General features: G+C 37.9%; 1 protein-coding gene across 5 annotated transcripts; it reads right to left on the bottom strand.

Moving 5' to 3' along the window:
- Positions 1-1,343: 1,343 nt before the first annotated feature.
- SCCRO3 (defective in cullin neddylation 1 domain containing SCCRO3) lies at positions 1,344-16,894 on the bottom strand. Of its 5 annotated transcripts, XM_076184948.1 has the most exons (5): positions 16,700-16,893; positions 12,377-12,447; positions 9,358-9,532; positions 4,518-4,690; positions 1,344-2,246 (listed from the first exon to the last, which is right to left on the bottom strand). In XM_076184948.1, exons 4-5 carry the CDS (start codon positions 4,648-4,650, stop codon positions 1,426-1,428), a joined length of 954 nt encoding a protein of 317 aa, XP_076041063.1. In that variant the 5' UTR covers positions 4,651-4,690; positions 9,358-9,532; positions 12,377-12,447; positions 16,700-16,893; the 3' UTR covers positions 1,344-1,425. The 5 variants fall into 5 exon arrangements, with proteins under 5 accessions (XP_076041063.1, XP_076041065.1, XP_076041064.1 ...); XM_076184950.1 differs by lacking the exon at positions 12,377-12,447 and having other exon boundaries at positions 4,533-4,690; positions 16,700-16,894; XM_076184949.1 differs by lacking the exon at positions 9,358-9,532 and having other exon boundaries at positions 16,700-16,894.
- Between the last annotated feature and the right edge of the window lie 2,998 nt (positions 16,895-19,892).

Here is a 19,892-nt window from a genome sequence, read left to right on the forward strand (position 1 = left end):
ATGAGAAATATGAAAAGCTATGTTTTTCTTTATCACTTGACAAGGAATTAACCTTTCTTCCCAAACCCATTACATGAGTATGGGTGAGCAAGCCACAATCAATGGAGAAATCCACCCAGAAGTTGTTGAAAAAAAGTTTTATATCTATATATACATTTATCATAAAAAAATTATTTTCATATTTAAGTATGACAAACACTTGTAAATACTGATAGGATAACTTTACATCTGTAAGTATACATACAGGATATGTATACATACAAGTAATATAAAAGCAAAGGCACACTCATATATACACAGAGAATACTTAACATCCTGATTACATAATGATTAATATAATTTTCATGCTGATGATGGTTTACAAACCAGTAACTCGTACCCTGGTTGACAATACCCTGTGTTGTTCATAAATCTCTAATGAAGGTATTAGGATATTAATAATGTTGTAAAAATTTCAAATAAAGACTTGTATGTACATGTTTGTGATGTCTTGGCACACTATTCCACAATCATACACATTTAACGTAAAACAGCCATCATTTTCTCTGTTGTTGCAATATACACCTCCCAGGAACACATAAAATGAAAATTATCTCCTCTGACCAATTTTCTGTCACAAAAACAATCTTTATTTTTATTTTCTTTATCACAAAAACAATCGTTATCTGATTTCTGAAAGATATTCTGACCTTGCTGCCATTTTCTTCTCATTCCTGGAAAAGAAATCTCCTTGGCCAGTAAAATGGTGTTCACTTGTCATGGACACATGATCTGGAAGGCTTTTGAGTGATGGAAAATCATTAGACAAGCTTACAAAAGTTAGCAGGATTTTAATTATCCTAGCTTAGCTCTGAGAAACCTACTTTTCGAGAAGCCACCATGCTCATAAGTTTATAGCTTTGTACCATTGCTAAAATTAAGTATTAATACAAATAATGTTGCATTACATAAAAAAGAAATAAAGCTTTGCAAACTGCGGTTCAAAAACAAAACTGTAGGGGTAAAACTGGTGTAACTACTTGACAAATCATGGTTGAGACTGTCACAGGGACTTTCTATGCAGTATATCCCATGTGAAATGAGACTATGACCATCCTACCCAACCTGAGATCTTTGACAGCATCACAAAGTTAATGGACTTTACTGTGCCATTCACACAAAAATAAAATTCTACTATATTCAATAACTTACAACCAAACTTTGGAAATTTTACTAACAACTGACTGAATGTTCAAAGGCTGGAATAAAAATGCAGAGCAAGTTTTAGGAAATCAAACCCCTTACCATGATATTGTGGTAATCATAGTATCCCTTTGGTATTTGGTTATAATGTATGCCATCTGATTTCTTTAAATATTTATTGATAATAAAGTAAAATAGTTTATTATTTGCACAATCTGGAAAAAAAAAATCAAGTGTATACATCTATTCCTTTTGGTCTTTGGTGATATTCTGATTCAACTGATCATTTTCATATTCTACAAAGTCATCAAAGAGGCTTGGCCATGCCTCTGTATCATCATAACTACTCAGGTCTTCTCCCACAGCCTCTGTAAAATTAAGGAACATATTCCATGTGTCCCGTGGAATTCCACGGATATTTGGGTGTTCTTCCAGGAATGCCAACCACCTACGTAGAGTTGAAGGCTCACGCTGCGTAAAGACGAGCTTCCACAGCGATATGGCCATTTCGGACGGTAATATTCTTTGGCCCATTTCGACGTCGAGACCAAATTTGAACGTAAACCTGTACAAATCCTTAAATTTTTCCGAGTCCTGCACTTCAGCAAGCATTTCTGGGAATTTGGACTGAATACCTTTAATAGAATCAACACGAAGTGTCTTACAACCTCCAACAAATTCTGGTCTTGTAAATCTACACATTGTTTCAGCACTCAGCTTCCATGCAAAAACTAGTACTTTGAATTCCTCAGGTTTCACATCCAGGTCCATACACAACCTTTCAATGCCTTCAGATAGAATAGCATCACAGTGTGGGTCCTTATACTGATCAAACAATGAGTTGATTTTGGATTCAGAATAATCCTTGGATGAGAGCCGTTTCACCTCGTTGCTGCCAGACTTGGGGATTGGTGGAATGCGTGAGTAGAATGACCTCTTCTCCACTGGCTGCACCACAACAGAATTCTTGCCACTGCCATTGCTTTGGGTTTCCAAAGCCAGAGGCCCAGATGGAAGCTGTCCATCCTCCCCATCACATTGGCTACTTCCACTTTCACTCCCATCTGTAAAATAAAATGTACAAGTAAGAATTCTCAGAATAATTCAGAACACAGTTTGTGAGAGCCCATAACTTGCCAACAATTGTGCCAGATGTAAGATATTCAGTACCACTCAAGGCAACAATGGTCATTTTGTTTTCAAACCTGTATCAATGCCCCACAATACACCCATACAAAAACATAATCAAATCATAAAATAATCGATCCACAATAGACCACCATATTCTATATCATATCAAACACCCCCTACAATTAACAGAGAAATCATTAAAAATATATGTAAGAAGTGTACTAGCACATTTATATTCAGGTCACCACCCTGTATTAGAATAGTACTAACACAGATTCTATCTAGCAACATACCGTCACCCTCATAAAGAAATTGCCTAAGTCATTTTTCGTCAGTTTCTGGATTTTTTTTTCCCGAAATCAATTTTTCATTGCTCCCTGTGGTACAATCCCAATGTTTTATTTAGTGTCTGAGTAGGTTTAAACTACGTTAGGAGGAACATTACGTACATTTATAAAATAGAAAAACATTTTTTTTTCTATTTCCTGAAAAATTGGACAAATGACTTAGGTACTTTCTTTATGAGGCTGGCAATACTCCAATTACAGCAGACATAGTCCTTTTCCTCAAGGTCCCCCCCCTTCACCCCATCCATCCACCTCATTCTCAGTCTTCCCTTTAGTTCACCCCACCCACCTCTGCCTTCCACACTTATGTCTAGTCTTTCCTCACTCATTCTTTCCATGTGCCCAAACCATCCTAGTATTCTTTCATCAATTTACAATTGATAAACCTATAAAACAGTTTCGGTTCATCTTTGCATTTATCTATAACACCCCTTTGAAAATTACTTTAGTCCTCCCATGGATTACTGTATAGTTGTTTTGTAATCTTCTGTTTTATGGCTTCTTCTCTTTCTCCATTTTCCCAATGCCATATCTTTCTTTCTCTCTCTCTCTCTTTCTCTCTCTCTCTCTCTCTCTCTCTCTCTCTCTCTCTCTCTCTCTCTCTCTCTCTCTCAATCTCACATCTTTTATTAAACCAGTCCTGTTTCAGCTCCTTCCTTCCACCTACAGTATAGAAGAATGTAGAGGCCAACAGTTCACAGCAGCAAATGTTGAACTCAAAGAGGAGTGAAAAATGAAGGAGCACAAATTTGAGCATAAAAGATAGGAAGAGAGAGAGAGAGAATGTGGTAAAAGAGATCACGAAATAGAGACAATGAAGAAAGAGAGAGAGAGGGGGAGAGAAAGAAAAAGAGAGAATGGAGAAGACAAGAGAAGTATTTATCTGGTTGTACTACAGTGAGTCCTCATTATACAGTACACATGCTTTCCTGAAAACCTTACCGCAAATTGAAATTACCATATGCTGAACCCAAGTTTCGACTTATGGCAGACGTACCTTCTTCCTGCTCTTACCTCTTCAAAATATCTAATTTTACCTCCAAAACACGAGCGGATACTGTATTTGTGAAATTTTCTTACCGTAAATAGGATCGAGGGTAGTAATTACCAATTACCGTAACTGTGAATTTATCGGATAAAGAATTACCGTATAAGGACGACTCACTATATGGGATTGGCACTGTCTCCATTCATCAAACTTTGCCTAAAATTGGTTTACACTTCTTGACATCTTTCAACAATTTTCTACACTTTTCTCTGATCTAATCATCATTATCATGTCACCTCTCCTTTATTCTTTCAATGTGGGAACTTCTCTTTTCTTCATTCTTTTCTTATATGTATTGTCATTTGAATATGGAATAATCACCTTTGTTGCTGCCCTTAATATTCTATTTTTCTTTTTTTTTCTTTAGGTATGGTGACTACACCAGTCTTTGAAACGTACTTTACCATTATTTTCTGTTGGAGAGAGGAAGATGGAAAAATATTCTGAAGTAGTGTGGACACAGAGGATTACTCTCTAAGAATGGAAATTTTGAGACAGAATGGTAAAGAGGGTATGTGGATAGAATGTCAGCATTTCATGAATTCTTGGGGAATATTCCCCTGCATCAAATCATAACCTATGGCTATCACAAAATGTCAATCTTCACTCTTTGTGTTTGCAATCCCTTGTATTTCAATGACAGAGAAATCAGAACTAAAGCAAGAAAATATTAAATCAATGTTGTCTAACATTGGGCAAACAGTCGTCACCTTATATCTAGAAAATGATGGTCACATGCCTCTTAAATAATATAATAAAACTTTTTTAATTACAATAAATACTAAAACCACTTCCTCAATACAATTTACCTCTTGTTCTTTCACCTTGTAATGAATGATTAGCAGCATTGTGGTAGTGGTGATGATGATGATGGTGATGATGGTGATGATGATGGTGGTTGGTTGGTGGAGAAACCTTGAGACAGGAAAGGCACTTCCCCATTGGTCCCTTGCCTGACTCACACACACTCCCAGTCCATCATCTGGAAAATATTATAAGTACATAAATTACAAAAAAAAAAAAAAATACATATATATATGTATATATATATATATATATATAATATATGAAAGGTGACACCTTGATGTGGTGGATAGGCTTGAGAATCTTAATGATTACAAAAGCTATGTCAATTGAGAGGAAATCTCTGCAGGGTCACCCATATCGAACAGGTTTTGTAAGAAAGATCTGACAAAGAGCAGCTCACATAGTCACAGGACCCACTGCTAACTGGCATGTCCCTAATGGCGAGCAGGGAAACTCCTCATAGATATATGGGGTACCATCATATTGATGGCGTGGACCATTGGGCACCCTATAGATATATAGGGCTTCACCGAATATAAAGAATAAAGTGACACAAGAGAAATATCTCACCAGAAACCAGTTGTCAGGGAGGTGAGATTACTGCCAAACCCCTTCATAGCAACTATGAATAGTACAACCAAAACAAAACCAGGTGTTCTTGTTGGATCATCGTCTCCTAAACGTCCAACTGCATTGCCTCATGTGCTTACGGGTAGTGTGCCACTGAATGCAAGTAAGCACTGTCTAAGCAGATCCAAGACTTGGACATTAAACAATATGAAGAAAATGAAGATCTATACTTACAATGTAAGAACTCTCTCAGAAGACCACAGGCTGGAGAGTTTAATGAAAGAACTTGACAACATCAAGTGGGACATTGTAGGACTGAGCGATGTCCGAAAAGCGTAAGAAAAGCTGATACAATGGCAAGATGGTCACCACCTATTCTACTATAGAGGTAAGGACAAAGAAAGATCTAGTGGAGTAGGATTCTTGTTAAATCAAGAGGTTGCTGGTAACATAGTCAAGTTCAGTAGTTTATCAGACAGGGTAGCTTGGATTGTGATTAGGCTGTGTAAAAGGTACACTCTAAAAATAGTTCAGATTTATGCACCAACTTCACAGAGTTCAGATGATGAAATTGAGTCCTATGATGATTTAAGTCAGGTAATGGATCAAGAAAAAAGTAAGTACACGGTAATTGGCGACTTTAATGCTAAAGTGGTGAAGAAGATGGGAGACAAGTCATGCATTGGGAAGTTTGGAGTACATACATACATACATATACCAAAGGCTTTTTCCCCCTACACGGGGGGTAGCCAAAAAGAAAAAGGCATAGAAACCACTCCCACCCATTCCATTTCCTATATATTCCACTCCCCTCCACCCTCTTCCCAAGTTTGGAGTAGGTGAAAGAAATGACAGATGCAAGATGTTAGTCAATTTTGCAGAGAACTACAACATGAGGACAATGAACACTTTTTCCAAAAGCATACAGGTCGTCAATGGACCTAAAGAAGTCCAAATGGAACAACAAAAAATGAAGTAGACTTCATATCAGGAGATGAGAGCAAGAGCATTAGCAATGTTACAGTCATAAATAAAGTCAACATAGGTACTGACCATACAATGGTAGGTTGCACAGCTAAATTCAATTTCAGAGCCAAGAGAAATAAACTAGTTTTAAGAAAGAAAATAAGCCTTGCAAAGGTTAAGGTTAATAAGAAGAAATTTCAGTTATAAATTAAAAATAGATTCGAAGCTCTAAGAACTAATGAGGACATTGTCAAAGATATGAATTTGAAGTTAGTGAATATCATTAGGGAATCAGCAGAGAAAGTAGGAAGTACAAAAAGTATTACAGAGAACAAATACTCCAAAGCTACAAGTGACCTAATTAAAAGAAGAAAGGCCATGCAGATTAAAAGGAGAGACGAAATAGAAAGAGTAGAACTAAACAAGCTTATCAGTAAAAGGCAGATCAGAGAAAAGAAAAACATGGATGAAATAGAGGAAACTATTCAGAAAGGTAAAAGTATTAAAGGGACCAAGTGCAGACATGCTTTAGGAAGACAACAAATGATATGTTTGAAAGATAGAAATGGAGGAATGATTAAATGCAGAGACAGAATGGTAAAAAGAATAGAAAAATTTTAACAAGAGCTTTACCTGTCAAAGACCATAGTTACACACATACATACATACATATACCAAGGCTATTTCCCCCTTACAAGGGAGGTAGCCAAAAAGGAAAAGGCATAAAATCATTCCCACCCATTCCATCCCTGAATACACTCCACATCCCTCCACTCTCCCTCTTTTCTTAGCACCTCCTGGATGACGGGTCATCCCTGCACCTTGTCCACTGCCCATAGTTGAGTCAGTACATTCATCTGTAGACGTTAGTTGTGTACCAGTGATTACAAAGAAAGTAGAATTTGCTCTAAACATATGAAATGAGGAAAAGCACCTAGGGAATATGATATACTGATAGATCTATTGAAAGAAGCAGGGAAAGAAGTTCATAATAAGTTAGCTCAGTTGTACACCCAGTGCTTATGTCAAGAAAGCACTCCTAAATCATGGTGCAATGTATAGTGATTTTGCTTCATAAAAAAGGAGATCAGAAGGACCTTAGTAACTACTGACTGATTAGCTTGCTATCAAATGTATATATTCTCCAAGATCTTTACAAATAGACTAAGTCAAGTTGTAGATGGAAACCAACAGAGAACAGGCATGTTTTAGGAGCAGATATTCGACTCTAGACCATTTGCAGGCGATGAACCAACTAATCAAGAAAACAACAGAATACAATATACCTCTCTGTTTAGCTCTTGAAGATTACAAGAAGGCCTTTGACTCAGTAGAACAAATGGCAATACTAAACTCACTATGCAAGCAGGGTACAAATGAGCAGATCATAAGGGTTTTAGAAAAGATTTATGCAAAAGGTAGCTATAATTCGACTACATCAAGATAAAAAAAAGGAGTACAGCAAGGTGATACAATTTCACCCAAATTATTTACAGCTTGCTTGGAAGAGATTTTTAGAAGGTTGAGTTGGGAAGAGAAAGGTTTGTAGATTAATGGTGAATATTTGAACCACCTAAGATATTTGTAAGACATTATTCTTATTTCAGAAAGAGCAGAAGACTTGCAAGATATGCTGAGTGATTTGAACAAGGAAATTTTCAAAGTAGGTTTAAAATTGAATAAGAGTATAACCAAAGTAATAGTCAACACGAAAGTTCAAAGTAAAGAGATTATAATCAATGGTGAGGGTCTTGAAGAAGTTGAAGAATATAATTATTTAGGCACGATATTGAAAGTGACAAAAGATCATGATAATGAAATAAAAAAAACGGATTACAATTGGCTAGAAAGTGTTTGGTACATATAATAAAATCCTGAAAAGCTCTCTACCTTTATGTTTGAAACAAAGTTTAATCAATGCATTCTGCCAGCAATAATCTATGGGTGTGAGACTTGGAAACTGATGAAGGCAATGGAAACAAAGCTAAGGACTGCACAAAGGAGAATGGAGAGATCAATAATGGGAATAATGCTGAGAGACTGAAAGAGAGCAAGTTGGTTGAGTGAGCAAACTAGAATGAAAAATGTGGTGGCGGTAAAAGAGAGGAGGTGAAATTGGGCAGGTAAGTTAGTGCAAACAACTGATGAGCGATGGAATAAGTGTGTTACTGAGCAAACACCGCAAGATAGGAAGACCAGACAAAAGGTGGAGAGAAGAGATTGAGATGTTTGCAGGAGTGATGTGGCAGAGGTTGGAGCAGTTGTGTGAATTTTGGAATGCTATGAAGGAGGCCTTTGTTCAGCAGTGGACTCAGGATGGCTGATTTGATATATATATATATATATATATTATATATATATATATATACATATATATATACATATATATATACACACACATATATATATATATACATATATATATATATATATGGTGAAGTCCCATCTCTACCTCAAACCCCTCTCTCCATTTCTGATTTTAACACAGGCTCTACTACTCTCATAAAAACTCTTGACAGACCTTAACAGCTTCCCTCCTATCCCATATATCTCCAATACCTCCTACAGTGCCTTCCTGTCTACCCTGTCATGAGACTTTTCCAGATCCATAAAGGCCCAAAAACATCTTTGCCTTTTCCTAAAGCTTTCTCACATATCTGCCTTACCACAAAAATCTGATCCATGCAAACCCTACCTGTCCTAAACCCACACTGTTCCTCACCAATTACCCCCTCTTTTCCTCTCCTAATCCTCTCAAAACCCCAACTACACTCAACAAACTGATCCCTCTGAAGCTAGTACACTCACATTTGTCCCCTTTTCCCTTGTAAAGTTGAACTATACAGGCACTCCTCCAGTCCTCTCGCACTCTATCCTCTTTTAAACAAACATTAAGTAACCTCACCAGCCAGTCCACCATCACTGTACCTCCCTTTTTAGACACTTCACATGATCCAAACCAGGTGACTTACCTGCTCTCATCATTTCAACAACTGCTTTCACCTCATCTTTCCCTATTTCTCCTCCATTTTTCTCACTCATCACTGTCCTTTTCTTAGTGCTTCCCACTGCAGCTACCTTTCCCTCCTTATCCTCCTTCACACTGAGTAAATCCCTACAACTCTGCCCACCTTCTCCTTACTGCCATTATCATCTCTCCATCTGCAACTTTTACCTTTTCTTCTCTACTTGATTCGCCTCCCCTTCCTCTTTTAATTTCTTTCCAAAACATCTTTTTATTATCTTTCAAAATGTTGTCATAATCTTACCCCATTTCACATCTGCTCTTCTCTTTGCCTACTTTACCTTATGCTTTTCTTCTCTTCTCTTTGTACCTCTCATTATGATTCTCTCGTCTTATTTTGTAAACAATCGGTGAATGATTGCTTCTTCTCTTCTACAACTTTGTTTGCTTCCTCATCCTACCACTCAAAGGATTACAAAGGCGGAGCATGCCAACAGGAGACCTTTTAGTCCATATCTAGGTCGGATGTGAAAAAAATCATAATAATCTAATAAATAAAAACTATAATAGAATGGTTGTATATGGATGATGTTGTGACTGCATGGGGAGAAATGGGCAGGGGGGTGGGGGGTGGGGTAGTGTGTGTGAGTGAGTTTTGACGCAGCCCGAAGGGATTTCTCCCCGTCCTCTCCTTATATGCAAGGGGGGACGGAGAGGGGGGGTCGCCGATTAAATGAAGCGGCCTTGCTGTGGATGTGCTGTGTCCTGCGACACTGCTTCTGACCCAGGGCGGTGGGCAGGGTGCAGGGATGACCCGTCATCCAGGAGGTGCTCAGATGAGAGGAAGGGTGGGAGGGGTGTGGAGTGTATTTAGGGATGAAATGGGTGGGAGTGTTTTTATGCCTTTCCCTTTTTGGCTACCTCCCTTGGAAGGGGGAAAAAGCCTTGGTATATGTATGTATAATAATGTAAATAACAAATAAAATATATAAATAAATGCATAGGTATAGCTAAATAATAAACAAACAAGTAAATAGTAAATAATAATAAATTAACATATAACTAATAATAAATGAGAATCAAACTGACAAATAATAACAAAACAAAAACAAATAATATGAAATAAATGATAATCATTACAGCATCTTGCTTAGGTGTATATCTAAATGATTCTTAAAGCTTTGAACTGAACTACATTGCACCTTAAAGCTTCAAACTGATCTACATTGCACTCGCTACCCTTCCTTCTATTTCTTCCTGTCTTCCTTGTTCCACACACCAACTTTGCACACCTTGTGACTCCCTCCTTGAACCATCCTCATTCCTCCTCCACTCCTAGTTCTACTCTATCCTTCACTCCCTCCCACTCCTCTCTCAGCTTCTTCTTGTACTCCTCCTTTTCTTTCTCATTTAAGCAGTTTACTCTAAGCACCTCCCTACCTTCTGTCCTTTTCCTCTTTCTCCATCTATCCTCCACTCTCAACTTACCTTCCACCAAAAAATGATCTGATATTCCCCCACTCTCTCCCCTTAGAACATTTACATCCAAAACTCTTCCTACCATTCTCCTGGTTACCACTATATATGAAAAATGTCACTGACAAAATACTGCATTTTATATCTATTTTATCAGTATGCATTTTTCATCTATATTGCTAAAATGAATTGTCTCTTAAGGGTAAAATAATAGCTTTCAGCAATACAATTCTATACTTTCTTACAAAATCTGGGTATTCACAGAGAAAAATCCAGTATGGTGTAACTTTTACACATAGTAACAAGTTAACAAGACAATCTTTATCAAAGCTTCTAGTCACCCCCAAAAAAACAACAGATAATTTTTTCTATCAGTTACTAAGTCTTAGTAACTAATAGAAAAAATTATCTGTTGTTTTTATACTAATATATACTAATCTGGAAAAAATAAAAGGGTTTTTAGTAATATTTGCATATTATTTAGAATGCACCTTTTGAAAGACAATGGGCCAAGTAAGGCTGAGAACCCCTGTACTAAGATATAAGATAAAAGACATCAATTATTATTATTTTTTTTTTTCAATGGATTTCTATAAAAGTTGGCACAGATCATTTTTCCACTGTCTACCATTTACAGAAAAAAATTATCAGTCTAGCTTAACAATCTCGATATATGCATACAGATGTCCATACACTTGTGATATTCAAGGGAGAAGTGGAGGTGGAAGTAAATTATAGACTGAGAGAAGTAAATTATAGACTGAGAGAAGTAAATAAATGCTTTGGGGGATTAAAAAGTGCCATGAGAAATATGAATTTGAGAATGGATGCAAAGAGAAGACTATGTGAAGGGATGATTGTTGATGGCACTGTATGGGGCAGCGACCTGGAATCTAAGAGAGGCAGTAAGGAAAAGTCTATATATATTTACCTAGTTGTATTTTATGGGAAGGGGAGCTATGCTCATGGTGACCTGTTTTTGTATCTCAAGATCAAGTTTGTTCTTAAATTCTTGTATTTGTGATGAAATGTCTAAGATGTTTGGTAGGGGTTGCAAGGTTGGATAGAGTGAGAAATAAGGTGAGGAGGAGAGCTGAATTGGAAATGGAGATGGCAGATAGGTCTGATGAATATTGGGAGGGTTTGGACATATGGAAAGAATGAGTTAAAAAAGATTAGTAAAAGAGGATGACAAAAGTAAAAAGGAATTTGAGGAGAATGACAGAGGATGAGATGGATGGGAGTGAAAGGGGTGTTGAGCAAGAGGGGAATGTCTGTTGAGCAAAGAAGGGAGAAGGCAGGAGATAGTGGTGAGTGGAGAATGTGTACAGATGACAAAGTGATGCAAGGAAGGGAGGGGAGGGGGGTGGAGGGTTAGGGAGTGGTTGTGTATGAATGATATTTTGATGCAGCCTGAAGGAATTTCTCCCAGTCCATTCTTTCTTTCTGCAAGAGGAGTGGGGTGTGGGGCAATGATTAAGTGAAGCATCCTTGCTGTGTCTTGCTGCATTGCTTCTGACCCAAGGCAGTGGACAGGATACAGGGATGAGGAGCAAAGATGAGAGGGAAGAAAGGGTGGTGGATGAATGTGGAATGGGTGGGAGTGGGTGCTTGCCTTCTGACTTCACTACCTCCGTTGAAAGGCCAAACTTTTTTTTATTCATGGGGTTCTGGGCATATATATATATATATATATATATATATATATATATATATATATATATATATATATATATATATATTTATTTATTCATTTATATAAAGCTGTTAGGAGGCCATGTTGTCAGGTCAGAGGATTTTTTTTTTCTTCACATTTTTCCAATTCTGTTTCATTTATACCTTCTCACTGGCCAGGCTGATGAGCACACAAGCTACTATACATACCAAGCTTTGCACATTTTGTACAAACAGTACTCCAGTAGGCCTTTTCTCTCTCTGGAGTGCTAGTCAGCAGCCTGGCAGAAATGAAAAAGAGATATTCCGCTGGTTTTTATTTTATTTTGATTTTGGGTATTCCAATGTCTGCTGGCCTGTAATGCAATGAATAAAAAAGTCTGACCTTAGGGAGGAACAAGCTCTTGGTATATTGACTGACATTCAATTATTCACAGATTCCTCCATTTCAGTCAATCTCATCAAATTTTTATATGACCGTTTCAAATAAGGCATTTCTTATCATCACAACAGCATTAGACCCAAATCTTAGGGTTTTGGTTGGAAATCTCCCAGAGCCTCTTATGCCTTCACTTCTCTTAGGATAGGGTTATGGTGAGCAAGACACCTAGTCACGTCACTCCATCCCACTTTAGCTGACTTTTACAGCCCACATGGGAAACTCGGATACAGAATTCTTTCTTCCCTCCACCACTGGGGACAGAGGCAAATAATGGAAATATATACTCAAAGAAGTGATACAAGAGTTTCAGGAGGAGACAGCATAAAAGAGGAACAATCACATTACAATAAAATAGCATAATTTCTCTAGTAGAGATTTCCTCTATCACAGACAAAATGATGTGTGCCTCTGATCCAAAGGGGCACCCCATATAGTCCCTAAAATGTCGTCTGTATGTTATTGAGCAATTTATACTGCACAATAACATGCAGCCAATACCCCAGTACTGTGTCTTACTGCACTGCTTCTGACCCAGGGCAGTGGGCAGGATACAGGGTTGACCCGTCATCCATGAGGAGCTAAGATGGTGGAGGGGAGAAAGGGTGGTGGATGGGAATGGTTGTGTGTCTTCTGACTTGCTTACCTTTCTTGTACATACATACATATACCAAGGCTTTTTCCCTTTACAAGGGAGGTAGCCAAAAAGGAAAAGGCATAAAACCATTCCCACCCATTCCATCCCTGAATACACTCCACACCCCTCCACCCTCCCTCTTATCTTAGCACCTCCTGGATGACGGGTCATCCCTGCACCTTGTCCACTGCCCTGGGTCAGAAGCAGTGTCGCAAGACACAGCACATACACAGCAAGGCCACTTCATTAAATCGGCGACCCCCCCTCTCCGTCCCCCCATGCAAAAAAAAAGACGGGGAGAAATCCCTTCGGGCTGCATCAAATTTTGCTCACACATACTACCACACCCCCCATCCCCCCCCACCCATTCCACCTCATGCATCACAACATCATCCATATACAACCATTCTACATTCACCCCTGTCTTCTGTCCTCTCCCGTCCTTCCTCAACAGACATTCCCCTCTTCCCCAAAGCCCCCTTCACCCCATCCATCCACCTCATCCTAGGATGTCCCTTCATGTTCACTCCCTCCACATCTGCCTTCCATACCTTTTACTAGTCTTTCTTCACTCATTCTTTTCATGTGTCCAAACCATCCTAATACTCTTTCATCAACCCTATCTCCCAACTCCCTTTCCACCCCCGTTCTTCTCCTCACCTCCTCATTTCTCACTTTATCTAGCCTAGTAACCCCCATCATACTTCTCAGACACCTCATCTCAAACACATTCAAACTCCTTCTCTCTTCCTCTCTTATGTTCCATGTTTCTGCCCCATACAGTGCTGTTGGCACAATCACTCCTTCATACAGTCTCCTCTTAGCACCCATTCTCAAATGTCTATTCCTCATTACACTCTTCAATCCACCAAGGCATTTACTCGCTTCTCTCAATCTACATTCTACCTCCACCTTCACTCCACCTTTTCATGCCACATTTGCACCCAAGTATCTAAAACTATCCACTTCCTCCAGTTGCTCTCCCTTAATGCTCACTTCCAGTCTACTGCCACTTTCACCCCTTGTACATCTCATCACCTTACTTTTATCCACATTTATCTTTAGCTTTCTTCTATCACATACTCTCCCAAACTCTGTCACCAACTTCCTCAGTCCCTCCTCTGATCCTGCCACAAGCGCAGTGTCATCAGCAAACAACAGCTGGCTCACCTCCCACTTTTCTCCATTTTCTTTAACCATCTCCAATCCCTGACCCACTACCCTTGCATTTACCTCTCGCACTACCCCATCCATGTACAAGTTGAACAGCCAGGGTGACATAACGCATCCTTGATGAAGTCCCACCTTTACCTCGAACCACTCACTCTCTCCATTTCTAATCCTGACACACGCTCTACTACTCTCATAAAAACTCTTGACAGATCCTAGAAGCTTTCCTCCTATCCCATATATCTGCATAACCTCCCACAGTGCCTTTCTGTCTACCCTATTGTAAGCCTTTTCCAGATCCATAAAAGCCTAAAAAACATCCTTCCCCTTACCTATAGCTTTCTCACATATTTGTCTTATCACAAAGATCTGATCTACGCAACCTCTACCTGTCCTAAATCCACACTGTTCCTCTCCAATTACTCCCTCTGTTCCTCTCCTAATCCTCTCAATCAAGATCCTCCCATAAGCCTTCCCAACTACACTTAACAAGCTAATCCCTCTGAAACTACTACATTCACACTTGTCCCCTTTTCCCTTGTAAAGTGGAACTATACAGGCACTCCTCCAGTCCTCCGGCACTCTACCCTCTCTCCAGCAAACATTAAATAACCTCACCAGCCAGTCCACCATCACTGTACCTCCTTTTTTTAGACATTCTGCATGGCATCCATCCAGACCAGGTGCCTTACCTGCTTTCATCATCATCTTAACAACTGCCTTCACTTCATCCTTCCTTATTTCTCCTCCATTTTCCTCACTCATTACTCTCATTTTCTTAGCATTTCCCACTGCAACTATCTTTCCCTCCCTATCCTCCTTCACATTTAGCAACTCCCTAAAATATTCTGCACATCTTCCCCTTACTGCCTTCTCTTCCATTATCATCTCTCCATCTGCACCTTTTACCTTTTCTTCTCTACTTGATTTGCCTCCTCTTCCTCTCTTAATTTCTTTCCAAAACATCTTTTTATTACTTTCAAAATTTTCTGTCATACTCTTACCCCACTTCACATCTGCTCTCCTCTTTGCTTCCTTTACCTTTTGCTTTACTTCTCTTTTCTTTTCTTTGTACCTCTCATATGACTCCCTCGTCCTATTTTGTACCTTTCTTGTAAGGAGGAAAAATACCTTGGAATATAGATAGATTGATAGACAATACTCAAGAGTATCAATAGAGCATGTAATAACCTTTATTACAAGACTTTGGCATTTATCCACATCCATGTGATTGCAATGTAGAAATATTGAGCACATGATTATAGACATACTTTCCCCAAATACTGCCATTCTGAGATTTATGAATTGCTCATATTGGTCAACTTTTGGTTGATACAGAATTTAGCAACAACAAAATTGGTGAGTTGAAATTCTCAGTAAAAACAACTGTCATTAGGTGAAGCTATTTCTTGATGGTGGTCCTCCAAACAACAGCTATAATAATAATAATAATAATTCTATTTGGCATTGAATCAATATACATGAAGTGCAGATAATGAAAAGAACACATAGTTCAAAATAACAATTACAATTGCCGAGGATAACACAAAAAAAGCATAAAAGCTTATTTCCAATGTGGTCCTCAAATACTCTAGCTAAGTTACATGCATCCCACGTTGGGCACAGAGGGATAAGAGTTCATGGGGATTTTGCCTCCACCTAGGTAAAAGATACCCTATTGGGGATCAGGTTGGGAACTTTCATCATCCCTATCTCCAACTAGCTAAATACACACCCCAGGTTATATCTGGTAAAGTTTGGTAGTTAGGTTAAATCTGATGGTTGATGCATTTGGATGAGCCTGCAATTGTTTATATCAAGAAAAACTTCTTTTGACCACTCAAAATCCCAATTTCCCAACGAGGTCAACTAGATTGTTGGGGGTAGTGAATAGGAGAAATTAAATACAAACTGAGCAATGTGTCAAATTTGTTAAAAACATAAAAAATGAAATCAAACAAATTTCATTTCCAAAAGATGGGAATAATAGTGCAAATTACGCATGTTATATTTGATAAAGTGTTTATACAATGTTTAAGTGCTTGTATTATTGACTTTTATTGTCGAAGGTATGTTAGCTTGATGTGACCCAATGCAAAAATAAATACATTGACACGAAAATCACATACGTCAGTGTGTAATCTTACCAACAATTCCCTTTACACACCTTCTTGATTTTTCTCTTGTGCACTCTCAATTTTCACCATATATAAATCTATGTACATTTAAGTTTCAACGAAGGAAATGTTAAAAATGCACCTATAAAAATCCCACCTGGTAATCTTACCTCGTCTTTACAAGAGCGAATTGGGGTCTGGGGCTTTTCTCAAAATGTTCACCACGTCCATTCCCGGACCATTGCATCCCCCTTTTATCTGGGAATCATTTCGATATACTTCTTACAAGTAACATACAAAATACTTCTATTCGTGCTCCATCACTCATCTCTTTTCCGACTTGAACACAAGGAATAACTAAAACATTAAGATTCTTGAGAAATTTTAATCTACTTCGAATGTTTACATAGACAATCAAAGCCTCTATTTAATGACTCCAAGATTGTATAAATGTCAAAAGTCATCCCTCTATAGAGTACACTTAGCGGGTGTGTTTGATTTCCTGTACTTGGTTTTGTTTGGTTTTACTAGCAAATATATATACACAGATATAGAAATAGAGTGTATAAAATTTGCGAGGATAACACCAAAAACATATGAACTTTATTCCCATTGTAGTCTTCCTAAAAAATCTAGACAAATTTAGATATAGTCATATAACCAAGAACAGAACATGTTGTTCACAAGAAGTACTTAAAACTAATAATCATTGACAGAACTTACTATGTAAAGAAGGAAGAATATACATTGGCACCTGAGGTATTAAACAAATAATGTATAGCAATGATATGTATAATAAATAAATGATAATGTCATAATAATACTGTTACATGAATAATACTGATAAAAAATGTAAAAAAATACAAATTGACTAGATCTGTAAACTACATTCACATAAAAATAAACATAAGGAAACGAACAAAATTAACTGTTTGAAGTAGTATGATAATATATAAGAAACCTAATAATAAAAACATCCTGATTTCTGGCTATCAACAGAGAATTGAAAATATTTTAAACCTGAACTAGGCGCTTTTTAGGGAGGTCATTCCATAGTGTAATATTGGTGTGATAAAAGTTGTTTTTTACATAAGGACCCAGTGTCTGATTTGGTAGCAACTTCAGCTGTTTCTGGTACAGTTATATACTACTGGCCGGAAATTGGATCTTACTTAGGAGCATTTTTGTTGTAGATGTTATATACATTATTTTGCAGTTGTTTAATGCAGCAACCAACCGGCAACACACCCACTTTTACAAAATTATCAGCCCCTATATATGGCTCCTGCAAGGCAAGTCTAATATAAATCTTATGATTTTATTTTCAGTCACCTGCAGTCTAGAATGACATCTTTTGGATACTCCATTGTGCTATCAGCTACAAGCATAATCAATATGGCTTTGGATGAATGCAGCCACCAGCATTTTTTTTTTTTTTCTGAACAAATTTTTGGTTTGGTGGAGCATTGGGGAGTATTTTATCAGTTATGACCTCTTCAGGGAAAGTTTGGTCAAGGGTCATTCATCAGCAGGTAACCTGTTGTTTATTCTCTATTCTGCTATCACCACATTTGACTTACGTGGTGATTACTTATCTAATGTAATTGGAATTCATGGAGTAGATGTGGAAATCGTAGGATTGGTTATTAGAATCTTGTCTAATCATTATATACAATTTTAAATGCGCTCATGGTTCAAACTTGGGCTTGGCGTTACCCCAGAAGTCGAAGTATCTGTGGACAAAAATAGATTTCATACACCGTATTTTTCGTTTTGTTTCTTGGCGGCTGCATTTTTAAAGCCCTCCTGGGGCTTGTTCGTTGATAGTAACTGGATTCCTAAATGTGTCCTGACAGGTTGGTTGGTTAGTCGAAACAGATTGGGCTGAATATGGTTGGAAGGTCATTTCAGTATTTGTCTAGGTGACATTTGAAAGCGTTAGAAATATGCAGCGACAACTTCCTTAAAAGTTCCTTCGCATGTGGTTGCTGCCGTCAACTTCAATCCTACGCTACTGTAAAACCCATTGACGTATTTATAGACCTCTATCATACCCCCTCGGTGTCTTCCGTCCCTACAGTCGTCCCGAGTGGGGTTTATCCTTTAGTGAGGCCAGGACTAGTGGCTTTCCTTTGCACCGCCTCAACCTCAGCACAGATGATTTTCAAATGTAGTGGCCAGACAGTGTGTTTATATTCCAGTATGGGCAGATCCCTTACATGCCTACGTGCCGCCCACTTTCCACCTCCAGCATCCCTTACTGTCAATGACCCTAATTTGTGTAACGTGATCATAGCACACCGGTGCACATAACAAAATATGAATTTACTGTGTCTGCTGTATAATTAAGTAATTTTTCATAAATAATAGAAAAAAATCCCCTGACTGCAAAATAAAACAATTGCCATAAGAATTATAAAATCAGAAGATAAGGATCGTATTGATTGATAGATTACATTTCTTGCTTTGGTTCTGGCATATTCATGAATGTTGTCATCAAAGTTCATATCCATCAGTGTACATAATGAAATATGAATTTACTGTGTCTTTCGTATAATTAAGTGATTTTTTCATGAATAATAAAAAAAATCTGACTACAAAATAAAACAATTGCCATAAGAATTATGATATCAGAAGATAATGATTGATCATAGTGATTAGTATATTACATTCGGAATTTTCTTGCTTTGTCATCAGTGCTGAGGCGTGCTGGAGTTGCAGGCAGTATTTTGACCCACGGAACTCCTCAATTATGTCTTGGTGAGCTTCAGCTTGCTGAAAGACCTTTCACAATCTTACTTCTTATTTCTGCTCCCAGGTAGGCTTTCAGCCTGTCAGTCGGGCCAGCACACTTCTCCAGATTGTCCTTTCAAAGCTTTCTTCTTCCCTCAAATCCTCTATTTTTCCTAATCCATTTGTCTCTAGGATTTCTTCAACTCCATCTTTTCTTCGGTGTACCTCTAGATCTGCTACCTTCTGGTCTCCAGTTCCATCTTTTCTTTGCAATTCTCTCTTCATCCATTCTCTCCACGTGTCCAAGCCACCTTAGTTGTGCCTTTTCTATTTTGCTTCTAATTTATGTTAATCCAATCATTTCTCTTACTTCATCATTTCTAATTCACAATCAGTCAGTAAAAGTCTCAGTGCAACACGAAGGTTAGCGAATTATTTACGATATTTCTCAATGTAAGCAATGAGTCAAACTTGATCATTTTTTTCATGTAGACATTTTAGCTATTGTTTTGCGAAATAATTAAACAGAATTTTAAGTATGTACTTAATGTTCCTGTTGCAGAAAGGATAAAGGAAAAATATTTCATATTTTGTTGAGAAGTATGGTAGGGGTTACTAGGCTGAATAGAG

The sequence above is a fragment of the Oratosquilla oratoria genome, chromosome 5 (assembly GCF_046742065.1).
Source record: "Oratosquilla oratoria isolate Oo_2021 chromosome 5, ASM4674206v1, whole genome shotgun sequence".
Taxonomy (NCBI): Eukaryota; Metazoa; Arthropoda; class Malacostraca; order Stomatopoda; family Squillidae; genus Oratosquilla; species Oratosquilla oratoria.